The sequence below is a fragment of the Fusarium subglutinans genome (assembly GCF_013396075.1).
Source record: "Fusarium subglutinans strain NRRL 66333 chromosome Unknown NRRL66333_c0000306, whole genome shotgun sequence".
Taxonomy (NCBI): Eukaryota; Fungi; Ascomycota; class Sordariomycetes; order Hypocreales; family Nectriaceae; genus Fusarium; species Fusarium subglutinans.
In genome coordinates, this window is record NW_023502369.1 from 1 (window position 1) to 21,280 (window position 21,280).

A 21,280-nucleotide genomic window follows, 5' to 3' on the forward strand; every position below is an offset into this window, starting at 1 on the left:
ATATAATAATATATAGTTAAATAAAAAGTGTATTAAGCTATAAATAGTATATCCCTCTTTAATTAATTAAATTAAACTTACTATATATTTTCCTTAACTAGAAAAGGTTAACCTAATTACTACCTTAAATTAAAGAAAACAAGGCTTTTTTAATTAATACTAAATTGCTTATTGTAACCAATCTACGCTTTGCATAACATAGGCTTCTTCTTGAATTGGCTTATTTAAGAAAAAAAGAAGAAAAAAAAGAAGAAAAAAATTGTATTTTAGTCTTTGTTAGATAGGTTCATCTCTTAGCAAGGAAATCCAGTTTGATATCTCCAAGGGGTACAAATTGATTTTTACTCGTTCCTGGCCTTGAGCCAATTGTCGAGAAAAGAGACAGCGTTTATTTCTGAACCCCAGCTTGCATCCAATAATTACACTTATTAAATCAATCAGCTCGACCAACCCGCCATGCTAGACCTCTCACACTTGTGGGTGCAGATAAGCGAAGCGCGGCTAACTGTATATGGTGTTATGAACCGCTTCGACACGGATTTACAAGCGCCCTGCAGCTGCAGCATCCGATCTGTACTGTACTTCTCGTGTTTTTCTTCTTCTCTCCATTGGGGGCCGAGACTTGCAACTTGGCCTGGGCTGTCATGATACATGACGATTGGGCTTAATGTCTGGGAAAAACAAGATTCTGAGCTCAGTTGCAGGCCGAAATATGGCGGTGAAACGTTGCGGTGCGTTTATTTGCACAAACGAGCTTATGCTTGATGCATTGTAGACGCACGGCCATGGATGTTGCAAATGAGCCGGCTTGTCTTGGTATAGCTTATGAGCAACAGATGTATCCTGTACCGTAGGTACTATACCTTACCTTACCTACCTGAGTACCTACCTACCTTAGTAGGTACTTAGTTAAGCTGGAGCTGCACTGTAGCTTAGCTTCGTCGTATGAGCTACCCGAGTGTGATTGACTTGACGTCACTGGCACTATTGTACATTGAGTTGTTGGAAAGTAATAAGAAGGCATCGAGGTAAGCCCAAATACTTAAACAACTTACCTTCATCCTCATTTTACTACAACATATTTCCTCTAAACTATAAGCAAGTAGTATTATTATTCGTTATAAATATCAAGGCCGTCATTAGTGTTGTTGTTGCTGGTACGATTTTCAAATCCTGTTCTCACGAACCTCAAAGGTTGTCACCTTGACAACCCGCGAATTGTCACCCCCAAGCTGCCCCGTCAACTCCTCCTCACTCTCATTGTCCCTCGACCTCCACGCCGAGACTCCTTTCTCAGCAGACGATCTGCTCTGAAAATGGTGCTCCCCAGCGTAAGCTGCCTGGCCGTCTCGCCCGTTGCCGTCCAGGTCGTCCTCCCTTGCGAATGTGGCGAGGCTAAAAAGATCGCGATGCTTATTGCCGCTGCCGTTGGTACCCTTTGTAGGCCTGAACCCCCCAGAGCCCATTGGCTGATCAGTGTCCCGCAACTCAGACCGTCCCGATGTCGTTATGCCAAGCTTGCGGCCGAGTAATCGAAGCAAAGGCCGCAGCGTTGCCAAGGACCCGGCCGTGACGGCCAGGCCTTGTTCTGTCGTTGACCAGATCGCGATGTCGATTGTTGCCCCTGTTTGAGTTTGTCAGTTGTGATTCATCATCATCATGCTTGGAGTGGCAGTTGGAGTTGCGACTTACATAAGAAGTCTGGGTTCTTGAAATCTTTCACGAAAGGGAATCGAACGACAACTGCTGCGCTTGCCCTGTAAAGTGTGAGTTCGTGTCTCTTGTAGCAATGAGGGTATACCAACACGCAGGCCATAGCCATGATAGGAATCAGAGCCAGCTTCGTCTTCCTTCCCATGTTGAGCTTGAACACCAAGAACATTGGTAGAATAGCACAAGTGAAGTCTGATATAACACTGAACACACTGTATAGGTAAGTGAGGGCCATGATGACCTCAGGCTTGACGCATTTTCCAGGTTGATCTTGGTTCCAGAAGTACGAGATGGGCGAACATTGGAAGAGAGTGACGAAGAAGAAGACGACCCCGGTGGAGACAGTAATGGCCATGACGCCATAGAGGATCCATACGTCGAGTTTTCGTGTCGTGATTCGGAGGAGTAGGTAGCCAATTGAGATCTTTGAAGATATCATCGTGAGGCAGTACCTATATGCACGGTTAGCTTGGTGGACAAGACCTTGTTGGAGGTGCCTAACCATAAGTAACACCACCACCACCATTTCATTGCTTGCTGAAAGTCATGAGGGTCGAGGTCGTCTCTATGTCGGCCTGTGCCGTGCTTCACACCGAGAAGGGCCGACATGACGAATAGGAGAAACGTGATCTATGCAGCCATGCAGTCAGTATATGTCGTCATTAAAGTATACAGATTTATTGTATCTATTACGGAGTATGAACCGTCTGATCAATTGATTTGTCGTCGTGATTTGATGTTTGGGGTGTCGGTGAGGTGAGTGAGCGACTTACAAGAGCACTGCACATGAACCAGTCATCCAATCCAAAGTTTTTGACCAAGCGCACGCGAACATAGATACGTAGTGCGACTGCTATCACCGAAGAAACGGCAAGAGTATAGCATACAGCTTGAAGCTCGGGGCCTCTGTTGGGGACAGACATGACTGTCGATGAAGCCAGGCTCTATCCTGCTTCACTTCAGACCATATGGGAATAAAGGGGAAAGGAAAAAGGAATCACAATGGGAAAAGCAAGAATGATTGACGATAAACGAAAGGATCCAGGACCCGGCAGATGCGGGCCGCAAGGAGTTCGTCGCAGATATATACATACATACCGTACAAATCTACTAACAATGAACCGAGAGGCCGGGACCTACAGAACCCAAGTTGCCGGGACCAGGCCAATTCTGTCCTACGGCCCTTGTACGGCGTGTCACCAAATTCACCGTCGCTCAACTCAACTCTCATCATCTCGTAGCGTAGTCCATACGATCTGCGCACTTGGGCAGCCATGCTATTCGCGGGATCAGCGGGCATGACTCGGTTTGGAGCCTCTCCGGGGGGTTCAACAAAACGGGGAGCGCCTCCGGGAGGGGCCAAGAGACCTCGCCTCGAAACCCCTGGCATTAGCTTCTGTCGCGCGTGTTTGAGAAGAGAGACTGAGAGACATGCAGATGAACAGATTTGTCTCTGTGGAACCATGCCCGCTGGCTAAGACCTAGAACAACCCTTGAACCCACAGACAGACGGGGCCCAAGACCCAAGCTACCAAGTACCAAGACTAAATTTAAGCTGATGTGAGGAACGGATGTCAAGTCCCAATTTGGGCAAACAATTCACTAGCAGCCCCGAGAAAATCTCCACCACCTGCTTTTTTACTCACTGTACATAGGCCTCAGCAGTTTTTGACAGGCTTGGCTCTGTGTCGCTATAAACTCTTGCAACGCCACCTGCAACCGAGTCCGTGTCAGAGTTTGTTCCTCGTACCTGACCTGACCTGATTCAGTCAACAAATTCCACTGTCGACGCCCAACTGAGCTAGAATCAGTAGCCTCTCTGGCCTCTCTCTGCCGTGCGGAGATCATTGCGCGCCCGCAACTAGCTTAGGCAACATCTAGTGTGAATAGGTAGTTGGCCGGCAGTTGAAGCTTGCATCAATTCGACAATGCGCTTTGTGTCCCGTCGTTGTTTGCTTGCTTACTTTTGGTTGACTCGAGCGCACTAAACATTTAGTTACAGATCAATCAATCGCTGATAGATCGTCGGAATCCGCGTACCAAGCAAAGACCCCCGGCCCTGGCCCTGGAACTCCCCTTACTACGACCGAAGCGAGCACTGATCATCATTGGGAGCCTCAGATTTGCCAAACCCTTTTCCTCTTCTGTCATGATGGCATTGCATTGTTTGTGGAGAGTCGAAGATCATTGCTGTTCCACGGATAAACATATCTCAAAGGAAATATGATTCAGAGGCGCTGACATCCCATCCTGGTCTTTCTAAGCATTGAGTAATAACTCACGGTCAAAGCGAAATGCGCAAATTTCCCTCCCTCGAGAAAGACACAGACTATTGTCTGCAACGCGAATTCTCGGGAGCTACGCTCTAGAATCATGCCATGGCTGAAGCCTCTTTTGACCTCATGTGACTCGATTCAATTCCGCACCGAACCGAACAGAAGAAGACGAGGAGAAGCGTCTGATGGGTCGATAAACGTGAAACAAAAGCCTCGATCGACTGGGAATGCCCGTCCATCGAATCGACGTCGCTTATTGACTTTGCAAGGGAGAGGCCACGTGCATTTGCGCGATCGGTGGCTGCAGGGAAACGCCACTCCAGTTTTAATTTTTGTTGGGCCCGGCGCAAAGTTGCATTTTCATGATAGTGACATAATGTTATTCTTCTGTTGCTTCTCTTCTCTGCTCTCACTGGTCAGTTTGGTTCCATAGATCAAGCCTCAATTGATCTACTGACTCGTCTAGAGCATCAGTTTCTTTTTAAAGGTTATCAATCATGATATGACTTGGTACGACAAAATACAGGCGGAATTGCGGAATGAACATTCTATAGTGAGTCTGTGACTCTGTGTGTATCGTGTCTTGAATCCTTGTGGTGTGGATTATGCAGATATAGGCAGGGTTTAAACAAATTGGCCGGCTGTGCCGGTCGCAGTGCACAAGATGAGATGAGAAACCCGTCGCATGCCATGCATCGGAGGTTTTTGACAATCCGGAAGGTATTTGTGATGCGCGCGATGCTACTGTGTAGAGATAACCAAACCAGAGAGGGAATGTACTGCTGTAGATCTCATCTTCACCGATAATCTCACAGCCCAGTACATACTGGAGTGAAATCTCAGACACTGACAGGGGTTAGGCCCCAATGTCTCGCATCACCCAGACGTCAGTCAGAAACTCACAACAGATACAATGATCATTCATTGCAGATCTTGGGCTATGTGATCGGGTCTAATCTGAGACGTGCACATGATCTTCAGACTTCCAGGACTAGGTAGTCATAGTTCTGTTAATTAACATGACCTACTCCGTATTGTGGCCGGAATCTTAAGGCTGGAAGGGATGAATTATTCCTCCTCTCACATGCATGAACTCCAATGCAGGGGATTCTTCAGCAACGAACCACACTAGCCATGCAAAAACCGTCACAATAACAAGCCACTTACCACTCACGCGATTTTCCGATCCCTCTGAACCCTCCTACATACGGAGTACATCACCCCAAACTCCAGAGATGGGAGAGAAATGAGAGCTTACCCTATATCATCCCACCTGCCCCCGCATTCGGTTGACCTGGGGGCGGGGGAATCGCGGGGATGGCAAATGGTAATGAGCCGAGAATGGGTTGGCCAGTCAGGTGACTAGGCAAGAAGGAGGCGTGGTCACATTCACCCCCATAATCTCGAATTTGGGAGCGTAATTTGGCCTGAAGGCTTTGAGTTTGTATACCGCTTCAATCGTGAGTCTGTCGGCCGTGACCGATACAACGACGCGTAGAGGCGTTCTTGCAGTCTTTGAGAGTCATTCAAAGACGTGCTGAATCATCAGAAGCACGTCTAGCCGAGGCACGACGCCAGGTCACGAGCCGCGATGGCTTCATCACCCCCGCGCCAGAAACGCCGCAAGGCTTCGTGCAAAGAGTTCCAATGCACCCACGAAGGTTGCGGGAGGACATATTCCCGAGCCGAGCATCTTCAGCGGCATCAACTCAATCGTTAGTATCATCTAATTGGATCAATTAACCCCCACTGACGCCGTTATAGACTCCCCCAAAGAGATCTACTACTGTGACTATCCGGATTGCTCATTTACTTTCGTTAGGAAAGATCTCTATGCACGTCATAAACTGAGACATGAGAGACAGGCGCAGCAGTACGGAAATGGACGCCTTTCTCAGAGGCCTCAGAAGGAGTTTTCTAAATTATCGGGGCAGCGGAGTGAGAGGTACTCGTTCAGTGAGGATGGTTCAGCGTGGAGCGATACCCAAGATGAAGCGAGAGAGACACCAGCAAAAGAACGGCAAGCTTCCACGACTCGAATGTCCATGGATGCATCGGCAATTGACCCTAACAACTCGAAACAATTCGGGGTTGATGGAGGACTATCCCGACAAGACTCTGGCCAGCGAAATGACCTAGGAAGCACAAGTGGCTACTATGCTGATCAACGACAACCCGAGAGTCGTGAATCCTCGCCAGAAAAGCAGGCCATGAGCACTTTACCGTCGTTCCGGATCCATCAGATGCCTCCTGCTGACATGTCCATGCCTCTGGCAAGTCCTGAACTGACTACTCGCCCGGAACGCGCTCGCACACAATCTTATGCCATACCTAATGGATTATCCACGTCTAATGAACAAATCATGGAAGAGCAGCATTTCGGACTCTCGCCATCCAGCACAGATGAATTCACGACCTGGCTCTTCACTGGTCAAGGGCTAGGCACCAACTACAACAATTTCATACCAGGAAACTTCGGCATGGCAGGATACTCTAACAATTTTGGTCAGCTATGTACGGACTACACGCCTCAACCAGGCTTGATGGGCGGTTCTTATGTCGAACCCATCAACAGCCTGTGGTTCCAGTCTGAACCAATGGCGATGGCTACACCGATGGTCGATGTATCACAATTTGGAAAAACTGGCCTTTCAGAGCACAAGAGGCAGTCGCTGCTTCATTATATGATGCAGCGATTTAATGAGATCAGTCTACATGGAAGCAGATCCGCTGCAGATATCAAGGATGAGATTTTTGGTAGCGACACTGATGCTGAAAACCATGTTCTCAGCCACGTCAACGTTGAACGTTATCTCAACTCATACTGGGACAACTTCCACGACCAACTGCCCATCCTTCATCGCCCAACATTCATCCCAGAAACTGCCAATGACTTCTTATTGCTGGCTGTTCTTATCATGGGAGCGTCGATGCTGGACAAAAAGGGAGCATCTGAAGATTCCGTGGACAAAATTTCAAAGTTCACTACGTTTGTCTCCTGGAACCTCCGTTGGCAGGTCTTCATGCATGCGGACTCTCACCCACCTGCAAAACTCTGGGTCATCCAAACACTCTTGCTTCTGGAGGTGTACGAGAAGATGAACGCAACTCGAGTTCTTCATGAGCGTGCCCATATTTATTTCCCTACGACCTTATCCCTGATGCGTAGAGGAAGTGCTCTAACCGGGAAGCAATCTTCATATGCCTCTCGGGTTCCAACTCCAATGGGAAGTCCTAAGATAGGACCTTCGAGACTATTCCCTGGACCAAACAAACCAGGGTTTAATTCTTCACCTGAAAAATGGTGGGATCATTGGATTGCTCAAGAAGCCACGCGTCGAGCCGCCCTTGCTGCGTTTATCATTGATGCTACACATGCCGCTCTTTTTGGACATACACCGACGCTGGTGATCCATGAGATCAAGCTTCCTCTTCCTTGCGACAATACTCTATGGTCTTCAGATTCACCATCGGAAATCGGCTGCGTTGAGTCAAGTCTTCACGCCAACGGCGTTACACCTATCACATTCCTCGACGGACTACAACGTACGCTTAACGGCCAAAGAGTGAGAACAAGCCCGTTTGGAAGAATTGCACTTCTCGCAGCACTTTTATCAGTGACATGGCAGATGCATCAAAGAGATTTGGACCGCTCAACGCTCGGGACCGACACCATACCTGGCGTTCAAGAGCGATGGCGTCCAAAGCTTCTAAGGGCATTTGACTGGTGGAAGAAGGACTACGATGATGGTGTTGCTCATGTCAAGCACGCTGCGTTTGATTGGCAGAGACTAGGCTTGAGCAGCAGAGGTGGAAGTGATGATGGCGATGCCATGGAGACACTTGGCACAGTCCTTTATCATCTTGGCCACATTACTGTTTACATCAGTATGCCAGAGCTTTGTATCTTTGCAGGTGTTCCTCAGATCCTTGGACGCACTGTTTCTTCTGTGGACTGGAGACGAACTGAGGCTAAAATCAAGGAATGGGTCGCATCGCCTGGAGCTATTGGTGGGGTGTATCACGCGCTCCAGCTTATTCGGCTGATTCTTCTTCAGGAACCTCCCAGGAGAGGCGCGACGAAGGATGCTAGTGGTATGGCAACGGCATTTTCCCCATCTACTTATCCAAAGTATGATGCTGGGAGTGATAAGTTGCTAGTTAGGGCCTGGGCATTGTACTATGCTTCTCTCGTATTATGGGCATATGGATATGTGCAAGATGGAAATATCGAGCCGTTCCCAGACCATCTACAATATCCTTCCAGCAGCTATGGTATACCGACAATGGCCACCGAGGCCAGTGTTCATTCATCCTCCGCTCAAGGCACTATCAACACTCCTCAAGGATCTCATCCAGAACAGACGCCCATGTCGTCGAACATGGACTACGAGGCGTTGAAGCGTGATCGCCACGAGGATCTTCGGACGTATCTCCAAATCATGATCCCACCCACCATCGACTCCATCAAAGCTTTCCACTTGCACCAAAATCAAGCTGGTGTTGTGGGAAACAGGAATAAGATCATTGGTCTACTGAGTGTTGTTGACGATGCGCTGACGAACACGCGTTGGGAGCTTTTGTCTGAGGCGAGGAATAGGCTGAAGATGGCAGCTTCAATGATGCAACAGCCTCGTGAACCAAGGATGTGAGAGAAGCTGGATGTGTGATTTTTCAAAAAAGTATTTACGTCTGATGAGTTTGGATACCTGTGTATAATATTGGTCTAATATGTAGCGATTCGGCGGCAGTTATTGATTTTAGCATTTTCACATATAGTCATATCCTGATATATATCTTCTCAAAGTCTACGCCATGCGCCTTATCTGATAATATCTAAATTGAAATGAATCTGATAACATAACATAACAGTTCAGCAGATAAAAGCCGATGAGGTATTTCGTCATATCGGAAGCACCTCCGATGCCTCGGTCATATCCTCCGATGCCGGATTGCCTCATCCAACATCCTCGAAGACCATTGACTCACGACTTAGACCACCTCACTCAACCATATTGGCCACAGCGATAGGCCAGATTATTTAGACACTGCATACATCAAAACTGAACCTGATCTTTTCACACGATTCTGTGTTAAGTCCTCGTATCGATAGTCACTACATCAGGCTCACAAGGGTTCTCCGGAAAACTTCACAGAGGGTGTTTTCCGGTGGCTTGATCCATCGGCCTCGAAGCCGTGCTCCCACTCAAATCCCCCAGCTTATCTTTTCCACTGGACTTTTCTAGTGGACCACGATTATCATCTCAAGCCGGAAGCTGGCCCGTCTCCATAAGTTATGGGTTTGGTCACTCACGTGATCGGATCATCGTGTGGAGAAGTTTTACACTCAAAGTCCGGAACCATCCCGAGAGAATAACAACGCTCAAGTCCCCGCGTCCTCGGACTTTCAGCCCATTCAGTCCCAGACTCTCGGTCAAGTCTTCCATAAGATTCTTATCTCTAGAGTCAGATCATCTCGTTTCTAGAACCTCTCAATGACCCCCGTGGCCGACGACTCGACTGCCTCGATGGCTCGGAAGCGTCCGGCGCCCTCCGATGGGGGAAAAGATGCACGTAAAGCATCATTGGCGTATGTCGATATCCTGTTCTCCACTATTTTGTTTGCTTTGGTGACTTACAGCCTCGTAGGTGTCTTACATGTAGGAAGAAAAAGGTTCGGTGTTCGGGGACTACTCCTTGTCAGTACTGCACCAAGCGTGGGCTAGACTGCAGGGTTCCTGAGCATGGACACAAGCGCATGTATATGGCCAAGTAAGTTCTTTCGTAACCCAATTAGGACTTACAGCTGATGTTTGTCACTTGTTAGCCGTATCGAGGAACTCGAGAGCAAGTTAGCTAGATATGAAAGAGATGGTTACGACGGACTGCCTTCGACTCTACCTCCTAGGGCATCTGGTATGCCCTACTCTTCTTCTGGTATCTTTCGACCTATACTGATAAGTCTTAGAACCCCCAGTTTCTGCTACACAGAACGGCCAAAGGAGAGACTCCAATTCTAACCCACAAACATCTCACTCCTCCCCTCAAGACCCTCTGCATGTTAGATCAAGATCGTCAAGCTTCATCCGCCCTTCTACAAGTTTCTCCGCACCCCTAGCTCAACATAAATATCCTCCTTATGATGGCACTCAAGCATCACCAGCTGCAAGTAAGTCAACTTCTCTCCAAGCCCTATGACCACATGCTTATATTTCAGCTATTCTTGCTGGTTCTTCCCTCAGCTCTAGTCATACCTTTGGCTCCCGAGTCCAAGACTTACTCGGCTCATCTCGTCCCGAGTCAGAGCCAACTTCAAAACCTTGGATCAGTCCTGAAGCGAACTTGCGTCACGAAGTTATCAGCCATCCATGGCGTCTCTCGAGCAGTGACTTTCCAAAGTTGCCCCCAAGAGACGAGGCTCAACGCTTGTTAGATACAGCTCTGTTCTATATAGGCCAGTCGCAGCATCATATTGATGCTCGTGAGTTTTCTGATAAAATGTGGGCTTTCTACCAGAACCGTGATGATCCTGCTCAGATGGAGTCTCTGTGGGTTCTCGAGATGATTCTTATGATTGCTATTGGAACCCTGTTCGACGCTAACCCCGAGGGGAATGACGACTTTTCTGGGGTCAGACTCTTTGAGTATGCCCATAGAAACGTCCCGACGTTGTCAGACTTGCGATTCAATGGGAAACTTGGTATTGAGATCTTTGCTCTCTTTGCCATCTATCTCGGCAACATGAATCGTAAGGAAGAGGCATATCTCTATGTAAGTTGTCTCATGGCTAAATCTGGAACCATGGCTGACTTTACCTTTAGATCAGCACCGCCATGCGCTTAGCAATATCACAGAAATATCACAGAGTATGTGGAACAAGGCACTTGATGCAGTCTGAGAGAGTTCACATGAACCGTTTGTGGTGGACTATTTACATGCAAGAACGGTAAGGAAACAAAAACATGGACTTCCGAAACGATGGCTAATGAATATGTGCAATTAGACGCCTGGCTGCAGCGACAGGCAACCCTCCTAGCATCGGTGACGAGGCAATCAACATCCCTCTTCCCACTGATTCACCTGGCTTCCCACCTGTTGGCCCCATGTGCACAAACATCAGGATCGCCCGAGCAACGGGTCGTATCTTGGCTGGTAGGTCCACATGAATTTATGGAAATTTATTGCGTTGTAACTGACACTTTATCAGTGCTCTATAATCCCGAAGATGAGTCAGAATCTACCTTTATTCCTCACGTCCAAGATATCGTCAAATCCTTATACCAGATCTCCCAAGAAATCCCTTCAGATGCAGTCACAGATGTGTACAACTTGGGTCGGGACCAATCTTTGAGAACGACTGCTTCGTTACATCTGATGCTCTTCCAGGTTAGCAAGTTAGTCGAGAGAAGGAATAGCTGGACTGACTATTGGATAGGCAACCATTCTTACGATTCGACCACTTATGCTACATGCCGCGAAACTAATTCTCAGTGGAAATGGTGTCACTGGAGAACAGCTACATGCTTCACCTCTCGGAAGACTATCGAGGACTTGCGCTGAGGCTGCAAGGCGACAGCTCAAGGTTGTTGCCACGCTCAGAAAACGCAACATGATCGGTAAGCTGACCTTAGACTTTTGGTGTTAGTTTACTAACACGACTTAAGCAATCTTTGGCTTTTACGACTTCGAAGCCTCCTTCTCAGCTGCGTTCATTATGATTCTCGCTGCGATCCTGGATTCAGTCTGTGAAGAGAGCATGAAAATTAACCCCAAGCCCGGCTTGACGCAGGCATTGGAAGAAATACAGCACCTTGCTGACCATGGAAACACCTATGCTCGCGAGAGATTGCAAGAGGTCAAGAGACTTTGGAAAGTAATGGCACAGAAGATTGAGGCACTACAAGTGGTCAACGTATCTCCCCAGGGACCACCGGGCGAAGGCCAGACCGCCAACGGTGTCACACAAGCCAACGGCGCAACACCCTCTGGTTTCGGCGACCTTCACCGGGGCCAGCTCATCCCAGGGGACCAAAGCCAAACATCGCCAGAAGATTTTATGCCTCTCGACACAGACCTATGGGACAACTTCTCTAACCTCTGGGTTCCTATGCCTGAAGTTGTAGAGGGGGGTTCACAGCATGAGATGATGATGGGGGATATCCCGCATGATGACTTTTATAAGCATTGCTATTCGATGTATAATAACCCGGACTGGGATCTTACGGGTGAGGATGTTGGAGACTTTGCTGAGCTCGGTAGACATATTCAGGATTCATGATGGGAGTTTTTGGGAAAGAAAAGTTTGATTGGGCATTCAACTACCCTGATACTCATGTTGGTTTTTGGTGGGAAATATTGCTCAACCACGAATGCAGACATGCTTGAATTAATAAAAGTCGGTGACTTGAGATATATGATGAACCATTTGCGTTATCTTGAGTAGTAAAAGTGTTTCCAACTTTAGGATAATTTAGATTAGTTATGTAGAATTTACAAAACTATTGAATGTTTTAGGTTACCTGACCTATTGAATTAAGTTTTCTAATCAGCTTATTTTCGCCCCCTGATTTGGAGTCTCTCTTGATCTTCGAGGCTGATTAATTGACTCGGAGCATCTTTCCAGCGAAGCCGCATTGCTTAGTGCTATTCGGAGGAATTTATTAGCGCCGAAGTAAGGAGGGGGATTAGTCACTGGACAAGTGCGCTAAGCCCTGTAGATATTCCGAGGTCCCTTGTTTTCGCGTCTTTGCCAACGGGAAACTTGGCAAAGACCGGAGGCTTACTCTGTAGGATTTAATTTCGGAGGATAAAGATGCGGACTTTGATAGGATAGTAGTCATTGCTTTTGCAACATGCGGACTTTGGCTTAATGTGGTGCAATTGATCGGCATCTCAGGGGTTGGCAAGATATAAGACGACTGAAGTGCCAGCTTATACTCCATCATCACAATCACTTTTAATCTCACTGTTTATGCACTCACCATAATTAAGCATCAATTACCAAAATATCAAAATGTCGAAAACTCTCGCTGTCATCGGCGCCACTGGCAAACAAGGCGGCGCTGTCATAAACTTCGTCCTCAACGATCCAGAGCTGTCAAAGCAATACAAGATCCGCGCCATCACCCGCGATGTCAACTCTGAGAACTCCAAAAAGCTCAAAGAGCGGGGTGTTGAAGTTGTACAGGGTGACTTAGCCGACCCTGCCTCCATCAAGGCTGCCCTGAAGGGGGCACACACACTCTTCTTCATGACAACTCCTGCTTGGACTGCTACCGATTTAAAGCCTGAGTTCGAGGTCATCAGGAAGACGGCTGATGCAGCTGTTGAAGCGAGCATTGAGTACATCATTTTTAGCAGTCTTCCCAGCACCACAGACGTCTCTGGTGGGAAGTACACCGCCAATCATCCCTTCGATGCAAAGGCTGAGGGCGAAAAGTACATTCGTACACTTCCCGTTAAGAGCGCCTTTGTCCGTCTTGGATTCTTCCTCGAGAATATCATCCAAGTTCCTCTCTGGGCTCCTCAGAAGGATGAGAATGGCAACTGGGTTGTCTCTCTTCCATTCACCCCCGAGACTCGCATCCCATGGATCGACAACGGTAGCAATTGCGGCAGTTTCGTCGGCGCAATTCTAGCCGAGCCTGAAAAGTACCAAGGCGTAGGCTTTGACGCCGCTGCTGGGTTTTACAGCCTAGAGGAGCTTGTAGCTATTGAGAGCAAGGTTACCGGCAAAGAGATCACTTACAAGCAAATCTCCTCTGAAGAGTTTGCTGAGAAGCTACCCATTCTGGAAGATGTTTACGTTCAAGCCTTTAAAGCTGGTCAGGAGTTTGGATACTATGGTGCTGACGGAGAGAAGTCAGTTGCTTGGGCTGCTGAGAGGGCGAGAGGCAAGCTTGTTACCCCCGAAGAGTTCTTCAAGGCGAACCCTCTGAAGCTGGATTGATGGAATACAAGGGATTTTTGTATCTAAATGCTGCGGCTACGACGAAGAGTTTCTTGAATGAAGCATGCGACAGCTGATCTGTGATGTAGTAAATGGAGGCTATTTATGGGAACCCTTTCCCGTCTGTTTACACTCTCGAGCCCTATTAAATTCACTGTCAAGTCGAATGCCCAGGGCAAGATAATTAGGATGAACGCCCAAGGCGATGCCCTGGAAAAGCCCAGACAATATCAAGATGTGAACTTGGATGCTTTTTATTGTCTCAACCCAGCCATAAGTCTTAATCTTCTGGCACCCGAGGGACGGTTCCTTTACCAGCAGTGAGCTCTCCGGACTTGTAGTGTCTGTCAACTAGTTGAACAGGAGCTCAGAAAAACGCCTCTGTGCCTCAGTCTCATCCCATTCTACGATACGCCTTTCCTTGCCCCCAGCCATCTTCCTCTGCACAAAGGGCTCCATGGCAGCCCTCTCATCATCACTCAACAAGTCAATCCGTGTCTTCCAGAGATCGCCTTTCACCACGCCAGGATCTCGATCTCCAAAGAACCTCTCATCTAGAAAGTTCCAGTACATAGCATCAAATGCCCAGCTCTTGCGGGCCGCGTAGCTTAGAAAGAAGCGTCCCGTTTGCCAACTTTCGCGCATATACCTGGATAGTGGCACTGCAAAATTTTTATAGGCTGATGCGCCCATGCTGGCTTCTGCTTTCTCTATCGCCGAAAGCCAAATGCGTAAACGAGACTCGTAGGTTTGTCTCCAGTGCTCGAGATCTGGCGACCACATTTCTGCCGTCTCGAGGAGAAGCCACCATGGAGGATCGAGGAAGAATTGTGTAGGCCCAGCGTATGTATACTCCCAGTCAATAAGAGCAGCTATATCATCGGACTCGTTGAGAAGGATGTTGCCTGTTCGAAAGTCATCGCCCCATAGCCTGAAACAGTCTGAATTGGAGGGACAAGGTGACAGTGTTTCTGAGGGTATTTTGGATGACTGCGATGACCACGTATCTTGAGCAAACCCAAAAATTGACAGTCGGCCCTGTATAGCTAATTTTCGGAACACCAGCCGCGCAACGTACCTGTTCCGACAGTCCTCTGTAGACGTAACAAGATCGTTTTGCTGGAAGATGAGTTGCGCGATATGCATTTCCGCCAAGGTGGTATACCACTCGTCAGCCGTCATATACGTCTTGTCCTGGGATGGCAGAATGCATCTGGGTATATTTGCGAGTCGAATCATTTCTGTCATGTTAACAGTGGCTGGACGACCGGCCACTTCGTACGTATCCTTGCCAATGTGAAGTAAAGATCCGATCCTCGGAAAAGTCAGCCGGGACAGTTCCAACAAGCATCGTGCTACTTTTGCCCAGATTGTCTCTAAAATTGACTCGGGTGTGTTTGGATCCAGGACGTGAGGTACTGAGAGGTCTTTGTTCGGCCTCGTAAGCCTTCCTGATATGCTCCCACTATTCTCCCAATGCTCCATGATGATGAAGGACCCTAATTCTGAGTCTTCTCCAAAAACTAAAGGGCCTGGAACTGGTAATTGAGTCTGCCTCACTAGAAAAGAAGCAGTGGCCGCCTCATACATCGTCTTCTCAACAGGAAACTGAACGAGACTCGGGCATGGCAGTCGTACTATAACATCTGGGGACATATCCTCCACTCGTACCCGGTAAAGGACATGAACCCTCCCATCATCAGTGGTGAGATGAGTATTGCTGGCCTGCCAAACTTCTGTTGGACGAACCCTTCAACTTTGCGACAGAAGGTCTTCAATCGCATTTGCTGCTGTGCCACCTCAACAGTTTCATCGTTCTTGTCCCATACAAGATTGTCGTCCTCTTCCTGGCCGTCATACATGTCCATGGTGTCTTTTCGGTTAAGAATCTGTTCAGTAATACGATATAGTGAAGATGGGAATTGGTGCGGTGAGGACTGTTGGGACATTGTTGGTGGACAACTACCTGCGTACAATCCCGGCAGGGCATATGATAGGTCAGCGTTCTACCATTGAGCCAATTCTAGGCTCTCATTGGATGATTGCAAGTCTCGAGATGCTGAAAATGCACAATATCGCAGTTCACAATGGGAGTATTCACGTTAGGATTGCTCCAACACGGAGAGCAACTTCATTATCCTATACTAACCTTCAAATGTAATCGCACCTCACATTTGTGAGTCGAATAAGTAGGGAAAGCAGCGGTCATCTCACTGAGCCGAGCCAGCCACCTCAGCACCAGCCGTCCTTCCATACACAACACATTCCAGTAGAGAAGATCCTCCCAGGCGATTATCTCCATGAATACCTCCTGTAATCTCACCTGCAGCAAAAAGGCCAGGGATAGGCACAAGCTTGCCCTCACTCTTCGTCAATACACGGGCCTTCTCATCAATGGCGACTCCTCCCATGGTGAAATGTGTGATGGGCGTTACTCGGCCGATATAAATATCCTCATCACGATTCTGCTCTCCGGTCTTGAGTGTCCATCGTCCCCTCTGTTTACGGCCGAACTTATCGTCTGTGCCCTCAGCGACAGCCTTGGCATATTCATCCACAGCAGCGATCTGGGCGGGCTTGAGATCGCGCACCTTGACCTTCTTGAGAAGGCCCTTCCATTCATAGAAGCCAATGTGGTTAGCCGATGCAGCAGAAGCCCCAGGGTCAAGAAGAATAGTAATATCCCATTGCTTGATGACACCGTCGCCATCGGTGGCAGTTGGTAGCTTCATTATCGCGTTGCTGACATGCTCACGAGTATCCATCTCGTTAACGAAGCGAGAGCCCTCAGGTGAAAGAAGAATACCGCCTTCGCCACGGAGCATCTCGGCCGCGAGAAACTTGAGCATGGAGTTGGGCGCCGCAGGATCAACGAAGCCTGTTGGATGAATTTGCACGCTGTCCATATCTAGTAGCTCAGCTCCTACAGCGGTGAGAATATCGTGAGAACCCGGCCTCTCCTCGTTCGTCGAAGGGATACCCTTGAGGTCAGGGCGATAGCGCGCCAGAAGACCTGTGGCATCTCCAGCGAACCCACCACTGGCGAACAAGACTGATCCCTCGAGGCTATGCTTCTTCCCTTCAAATTCGTACTCGACGCCCTTGACGGTGTTTCCCTCCTTAAGCAGTGTCTTGACCTCAGCAAGGTTGGTAATAGAGAACTTCCCGTTCTCCTTGAGTTTGTTGAGCAAAGCGATGATGATGGCGGCTCCGGGTGGTGTCTTTCCAGCGCCGCGGTGAGTGCGAGCAACGCTGTGGCCGCCAAGGGGTGCCACGACGCTGAGATCTACGCCGATCTCATCAACGAGCCAGTTGACTGCGGCTGCTGACTCAGTAGTGAGTTTCGTGATGAGAGCCTCGCGGTCGACAGGAGGTTGTGTGAGATGGAACCGTGACCCAGCCGATCTGACAGAGTCGCTGTAGAAAAGGGTATCGCTCTCCACGCCAGCAGCGCGCTGGTATTTGGTGCCGGCACCATTAATACCAGATGAAGCCTTGATGCTGTTACCGCCAGGCTTAGGGGCTCGATCAAGGAGATGAACCGATGGAGCCCCGCGCTGAAGAGCCTCATATGATGCTGATAAACCAGCGAGGCCGGAGCCGACGACGACGACGGGACGCGTGGACATGGTCTTCGAGAAAACAGAAGTTACAGTCGAAGGTTTAATGATGTTTCCGTAGAGCATAGCAGTGAGTGCGACTGCGAAGCCAATGCATGAAAGGAACAGGATCTGCGGCCTGCTCATGGTCCAGCGAAGAATGCGAGGCATTAGGTTATTATTGCGGGGGCGGCACTCATGGGCGGTATCGGCGATTTATACGATACAGCAGAGTGAGTTGGTTGCAGCTGCAATGATGATTGTGATTGCTCAGCGTGAGGTGTTGGACCATGGTGGACTGTTGTGGTCGTGGCTCACGGTCCATCAGGTGATTCTGTTACATCGTACGATGCGTGAGAATGAAGCTTCTCCGGTCTAGAATGGAAAAGGGGTTTAGAGATGTTACGACGCATGATGTGAGAGTAATATGCCGACGATCTCGGCAGACGTGAATAGGTTTAGAGATTAGCAGATTCAAGATTGATAATTGCTCTTGCTTTTTCCCGATTATCGGCCGTGGCACTGATCGGTCGGTCCCGGTTTTTCGGAGCTGGGCGGCCCCACCTTCGGGATGACGGGATGATGAAATATCGATGGAACGGGCAACAAACTATACTTTCCGCATCACGTTAAGAAGATCTACAAAGAAATATATCGGTGGAGGATCTGTCTCAAATGAATGTGGTACCCCATTGTGACTTGTGGCTGTCATCAAGTGGCGTGAGCTCGGCATTGGCGTCAACACCAGTATCGGCCTGCACGATGAACCTGCAGGAACCATGATCCAAATGACGATTGTAACCATGATCGAGATTCTAGTGTGCCTCATAAGGCATAGTCGGTCATCCAGAAATTGTTCAGAAAAGCTGGCATTGGCTTTCATCCACTCCACAGAATATTACAGCGTCAGTGAATCGATCACAGGTGCACTCAATCAACTTTGAGACTTTAATCATGAGGTTCCTCGTTTTTCCATATGTACAGTACCAAGCTTATTATATGACATGATAAACACCATCTAATGAGCCGCGATGCTTCAGCGGCGGCTGTAAACGCAAAAGCCAACGATCGCTGGCCGGTACAGCGAATTACCTTCTAAAACTCCTTCAATGCAGCGGACTCAAAACATATGTTCGCCGGAATTGGGAATGCATACACCCTATTTTGTAAGAATCCAAGTCGTAACGCGTGAAATGCAACAAAACTTCATCGATGCACGTCTAAGCAAGGTTTTGCTCGGCCTTGTGGTGACGGTGTGCCCGACCCTCATCGGACCAGGGGAAGTGGATGACGGGAACCTGGAAGAAGGAGTTGCTGATGACTTGTTAGCGATGTATACTTTTGTAGGGCGAGGTGGTTAAACATACCTGCTGTCTTGGAGACCGGCGAGGGCATTGTACCAAGCCATGAATGCGGCCAAGAAACCAAAGAATCCAGCTGCCTTTTGAAGAGCAAGCTGAGCACTGTGGTTGCCCAAGTCGTGAGCATAGTTCTCGCATGCAAGCAAGAGGAAACAGATGTCGAGGAAGAAGAAGAGAGAGAAGAAGGCGAGGGTGGACTTGAGCGTGCAGATGAGGAGAAGTGTTGTGAAGATCCACCAGCCAGTAAGGAAGAAGCCCATGACGGAACCAGTATCACCCTCGTAAGGACCATCGGCGCCGAGGACGTTCCATGTTGGTGTCAAGAGAAGACCGTAGGCGATCCAGAAGCCTCCATATGATGATAGGGCGGTAGCACCGAATGTGTTTCCAACAGCCATTTCCCTAGGTAAATGTTAGACAAGGTGTATAAGTTGAGTGTAAAGTATAACATACCACATGCCAGCGCAAAGCTGAACAAGACCGCCATATCCAAAGGCTACGGGGATAGCAATAGCAGGTGAAGATTCACCACGGACGTGCATGTTGATGCATGATAGGACAAAGGTTGTAAGAGCGAAAGCGCATAGTCCTAGAGGAGCTGGGTTGGCGAACTTGCGGTGCTCAACAGGCTTCCAGAGACCTGGTTGCAGGGCACCACCGAAAGCAGGATGGATATTTGAGGGGTGGGCATAGAGATGAGGATGAGCTTGTTGATGGGCAGCGGTTGTCTGACGCTCCAGAGTCTTGTCAGAGTCATGAGGAGACTCGTTGGAGAATTGTTGTTGGTAATCGGGCATTGGTTGAGCCATTGTGTGAAGAGTGTTGATGCAGACTACTGAAGTCCAAGTGATGTTCTATAAGTGATGTATCGATCTAAGGGACCAAGCAAGCGTGAGATTGAATAGCAAGAAAAACAATGAGATCGAAAGTGGCAACGGGAGACAAGACAGATTTATAAAGCAGGACGGACTAGTTCGACCAGGGCAAGAAACTCAACACGGGAATTGAAGAGAGAGAGAGAATGGATATCAAATTAGGTTCTAGAGACGGGGACGTACTGTAGGTACTGTAGAGAACGTCGGGTGCTGTGGAGTGATATGGGTACGTAGGTGGAGTGACGGTGGAGTGCCCCGACGACTAGGGCGAGGGCGTGGGCGTGGGCGTGGAGAAAGAAAATGCTCTCTCCTCTCTGACCGGGGTCCAAAGGGTCTAGAATGGGGGTGCAAGATCAACAACAGCTGCAGATTTGGGGGGGCATCAAGTGTATCAATTGGGCAAACAATGACGATTGTGTTCAGTTACGTTGCTGTAGATAGACAATCAATGTTTAATCTAAACATATCTATTATCGTCGTGGTGACTGCAAGTCCGTGAGGGTGACATGGCAAGGCACAACGGCCCGGATTGTCCACCTCATGATCTCTTCCTCTCCTGACAACAAAAACATATATTTCCGGTAAGGTCTAAACAAAACCACAAGCAAAGTAGAACTGCCCCCTTGAGTGTTCTAATTGGCTCTCCGTACAAACAAAGGACCCTCATTATCATCAAAAACACCCAAACCCAAACCCCAACAATCCGGAGAACATGACAACCCGTGGGGAACACAATCACATTGTGGGGAAGACATGAGGAGAAAACTGAATGATCTACTCGCACGGCCAAAGAATAACCGGGAAAAGATGCCGTCGGTCTTTGACTTCCAGACGTTTCAGCGTGTGAACAGGCGCGTATTGCCGATTACAGAGCATGATATGCAGCATGTTGGCCCTAGCATAAGGTACATACATCTGAGATCCGGTGGTGCTGGGGTTATCCCTCAACTTTGCGGAGAAGATGATTTATGAGAGAGATACATTTGACTAAAGATTGCAGGTAAGAAGAGAAGTTCGGGAGTTGATGTCGGTAGATGTTAAGGAAGATCGCGTGGATGGATTTGAAGCTGAAAATCATCAGTCGATCAATCATCAAGATCGTGAACTCGCTGGCCTGAGCTATACACGATTACATGTAGGTGTACATCTCTTCATAAATGCCATGGACTAAGAAACCAGCCAGGCTTCAATGTTAATACTAGTTGTTCGCAAAGTTTGTTGAGAGCAAACATCGATTGAAGTCTTGACTGCAAACCGTCTTGTAGACAATTAAAGCACCAGCCATTATAATCGGAAGCTCTTCTCCACAACTCATATATCTCGAAACCCCAATCTCATAGAAACAACCTCAATATTAGAGTAAAAACCCAAAGCTCTTTACGCTCAAAAGTCAGGGCGATCAACAAAGTCGCCGCCTCACGGTCAAAACGTGGAGAACCACGCAGATTGTCCACCTAGCGCCCACATAACAGTGGTGATCTGCCTTACAAAGCAGCAAAGATCTCAC

General features: G+C 48.4%; 7 protein-coding genes across 7 annotated transcripts; 3 read left to right on the top strand and 4 right to left on the bottom strand.

The window, feature by feature from the left end:
- Positions 1-1,166: 1,166 nt before the first annotated feature.
- On the bottom strand, positions 1,167-2,636 carry FSUBG_13047 (integral membrane protein PTH11; the record flags this gene model as incomplete). The annotated part of the gene is made up of 5 exons (XM_036677897.1): positions 1,167-1,624; positions 1,693-1,757; positions 1,806-2,165; positions 2,216-2,343; positions 2,487-2,636. The coding sequence occupies 5 exons, from the start codon at positions 2,634-2,636 to the stop codon at positions 1,167-1,169; spliced, it is 1,161 nt and encodes a 386-aa protein (XP_036531472.1).
- A 2,944-nt stretch (positions 2,637-5,580) lies between these two features.
- FSUBG_13048 (C2H2 zinc finger) lies at positions 5,581-8,641 on the top strand (the record flags this gene model as incomplete). The annotated part of the gene is made up of 2 exons (XM_036677898.1): positions 5,581-5,704; positions 5,754-8,641. 2 exons carry the CDS (start codon positions 5,581-5,583, stop codon positions 8,639-8,641), a joined length of 3,012 nt encoding a protein of 1,003 aa, XP_036531473.1.
- An 843-nt stretch (positions 8,642-9,484) lies between these two features.
- On the top strand, positions 9,485-12,267 carry FSUBG_13049 (uncharacterized protein; the record flags this gene model as incomplete). Its single annotated transcript, XM_036677899.1, has 10 exons — positions 9,485-9,634; positions 9,694-9,761; positions 9,817-9,905; positions 9,958-10,158; positions 10,207-10,760; positions 10,811-10,935; positions 10,993-11,141; positions 11,197-11,375; positions 11,425-11,605; positions 11,654-12,267. The coding sequence occupies 10 exons, from the start codon at positions 9,485-9,487 to the stop codon at positions 12,265-12,267; spliced, it is 2,310 nt and encodes a 769-aa protein (XP_036531474.1).
- Positions 12,268-13,002: 735 nt separating this feature from the next.
- FSUBG_13050 (nitrogen metabolic regulation nmr) lies at positions 13,003-13,938 on the top strand (the record flags this gene model as incomplete). The annotated part of the gene is made up of 1 exon (XM_036677901.1): positions 13,003-13,938. One exon carries the CDS (start codon positions 13,003-13,005, stop codon positions 13,936-13,938), a length of 936 nt encoding a protein of 311 aa, XP_036531475.1.
- Positions 13,939-14,289: 351 nt separating this feature from the next.
- FSUBG_13051 (kinase-like domain protein) lies at positions 14,290-15,887 on the bottom strand (the record flags this gene model as incomplete). The annotated part of the gene is made up of 3 exons (XM_036677902.1): positions 14,290-14,869; positions 15,017-15,151; positions 15,610-15,887. The coding sequence occupies 3 exons, from the start codon at positions 15,885-15,887 to the stop codon at positions 14,290-14,292; spliced, it is 993 nt and encodes a 330-aa protein (XP_036531476.1).
- A 261-nt stretch (positions 15,888-16,148) lies between these two features.
- On the bottom strand, positions 16,149-17,684 carry FSUBG_13052 (aromatic-amino-acid decarboxylase; the record flags this gene model as incomplete). The annotated part of the gene is made up of 1 exon (XM_036677903.1): positions 16,149-17,684. The coding sequence occupies one exon, from the start codon at positions 17,682-17,684 to the stop codon at positions 16,149-16,151; it is 1,536 nt and encodes a 511-aa protein (XP_036531477.1).
- A 1,073-nt stretch (positions 17,685-18,757) lies between these two features.
- Positions 18,758-19,707, bottom strand: FSUBG_13053 (glyoxylate pathway regulator GPR1; the record flags this gene model as incomplete). Its single annotated transcript, XM_036677904.1, has 3 exons — positions 18,758-18,851; positions 18,905-19,300; positions 19,352-19,707. The coding sequence occupies 3 exons, from the start codon at positions 19,705-19,707 to the stop codon at positions 18,758-18,760; spliced, it is 846 nt and encodes a 281-aa protein (XP_036531478.1).
- Positions 19,708-21,280: the final 1,573 nt, after the last annotated feature.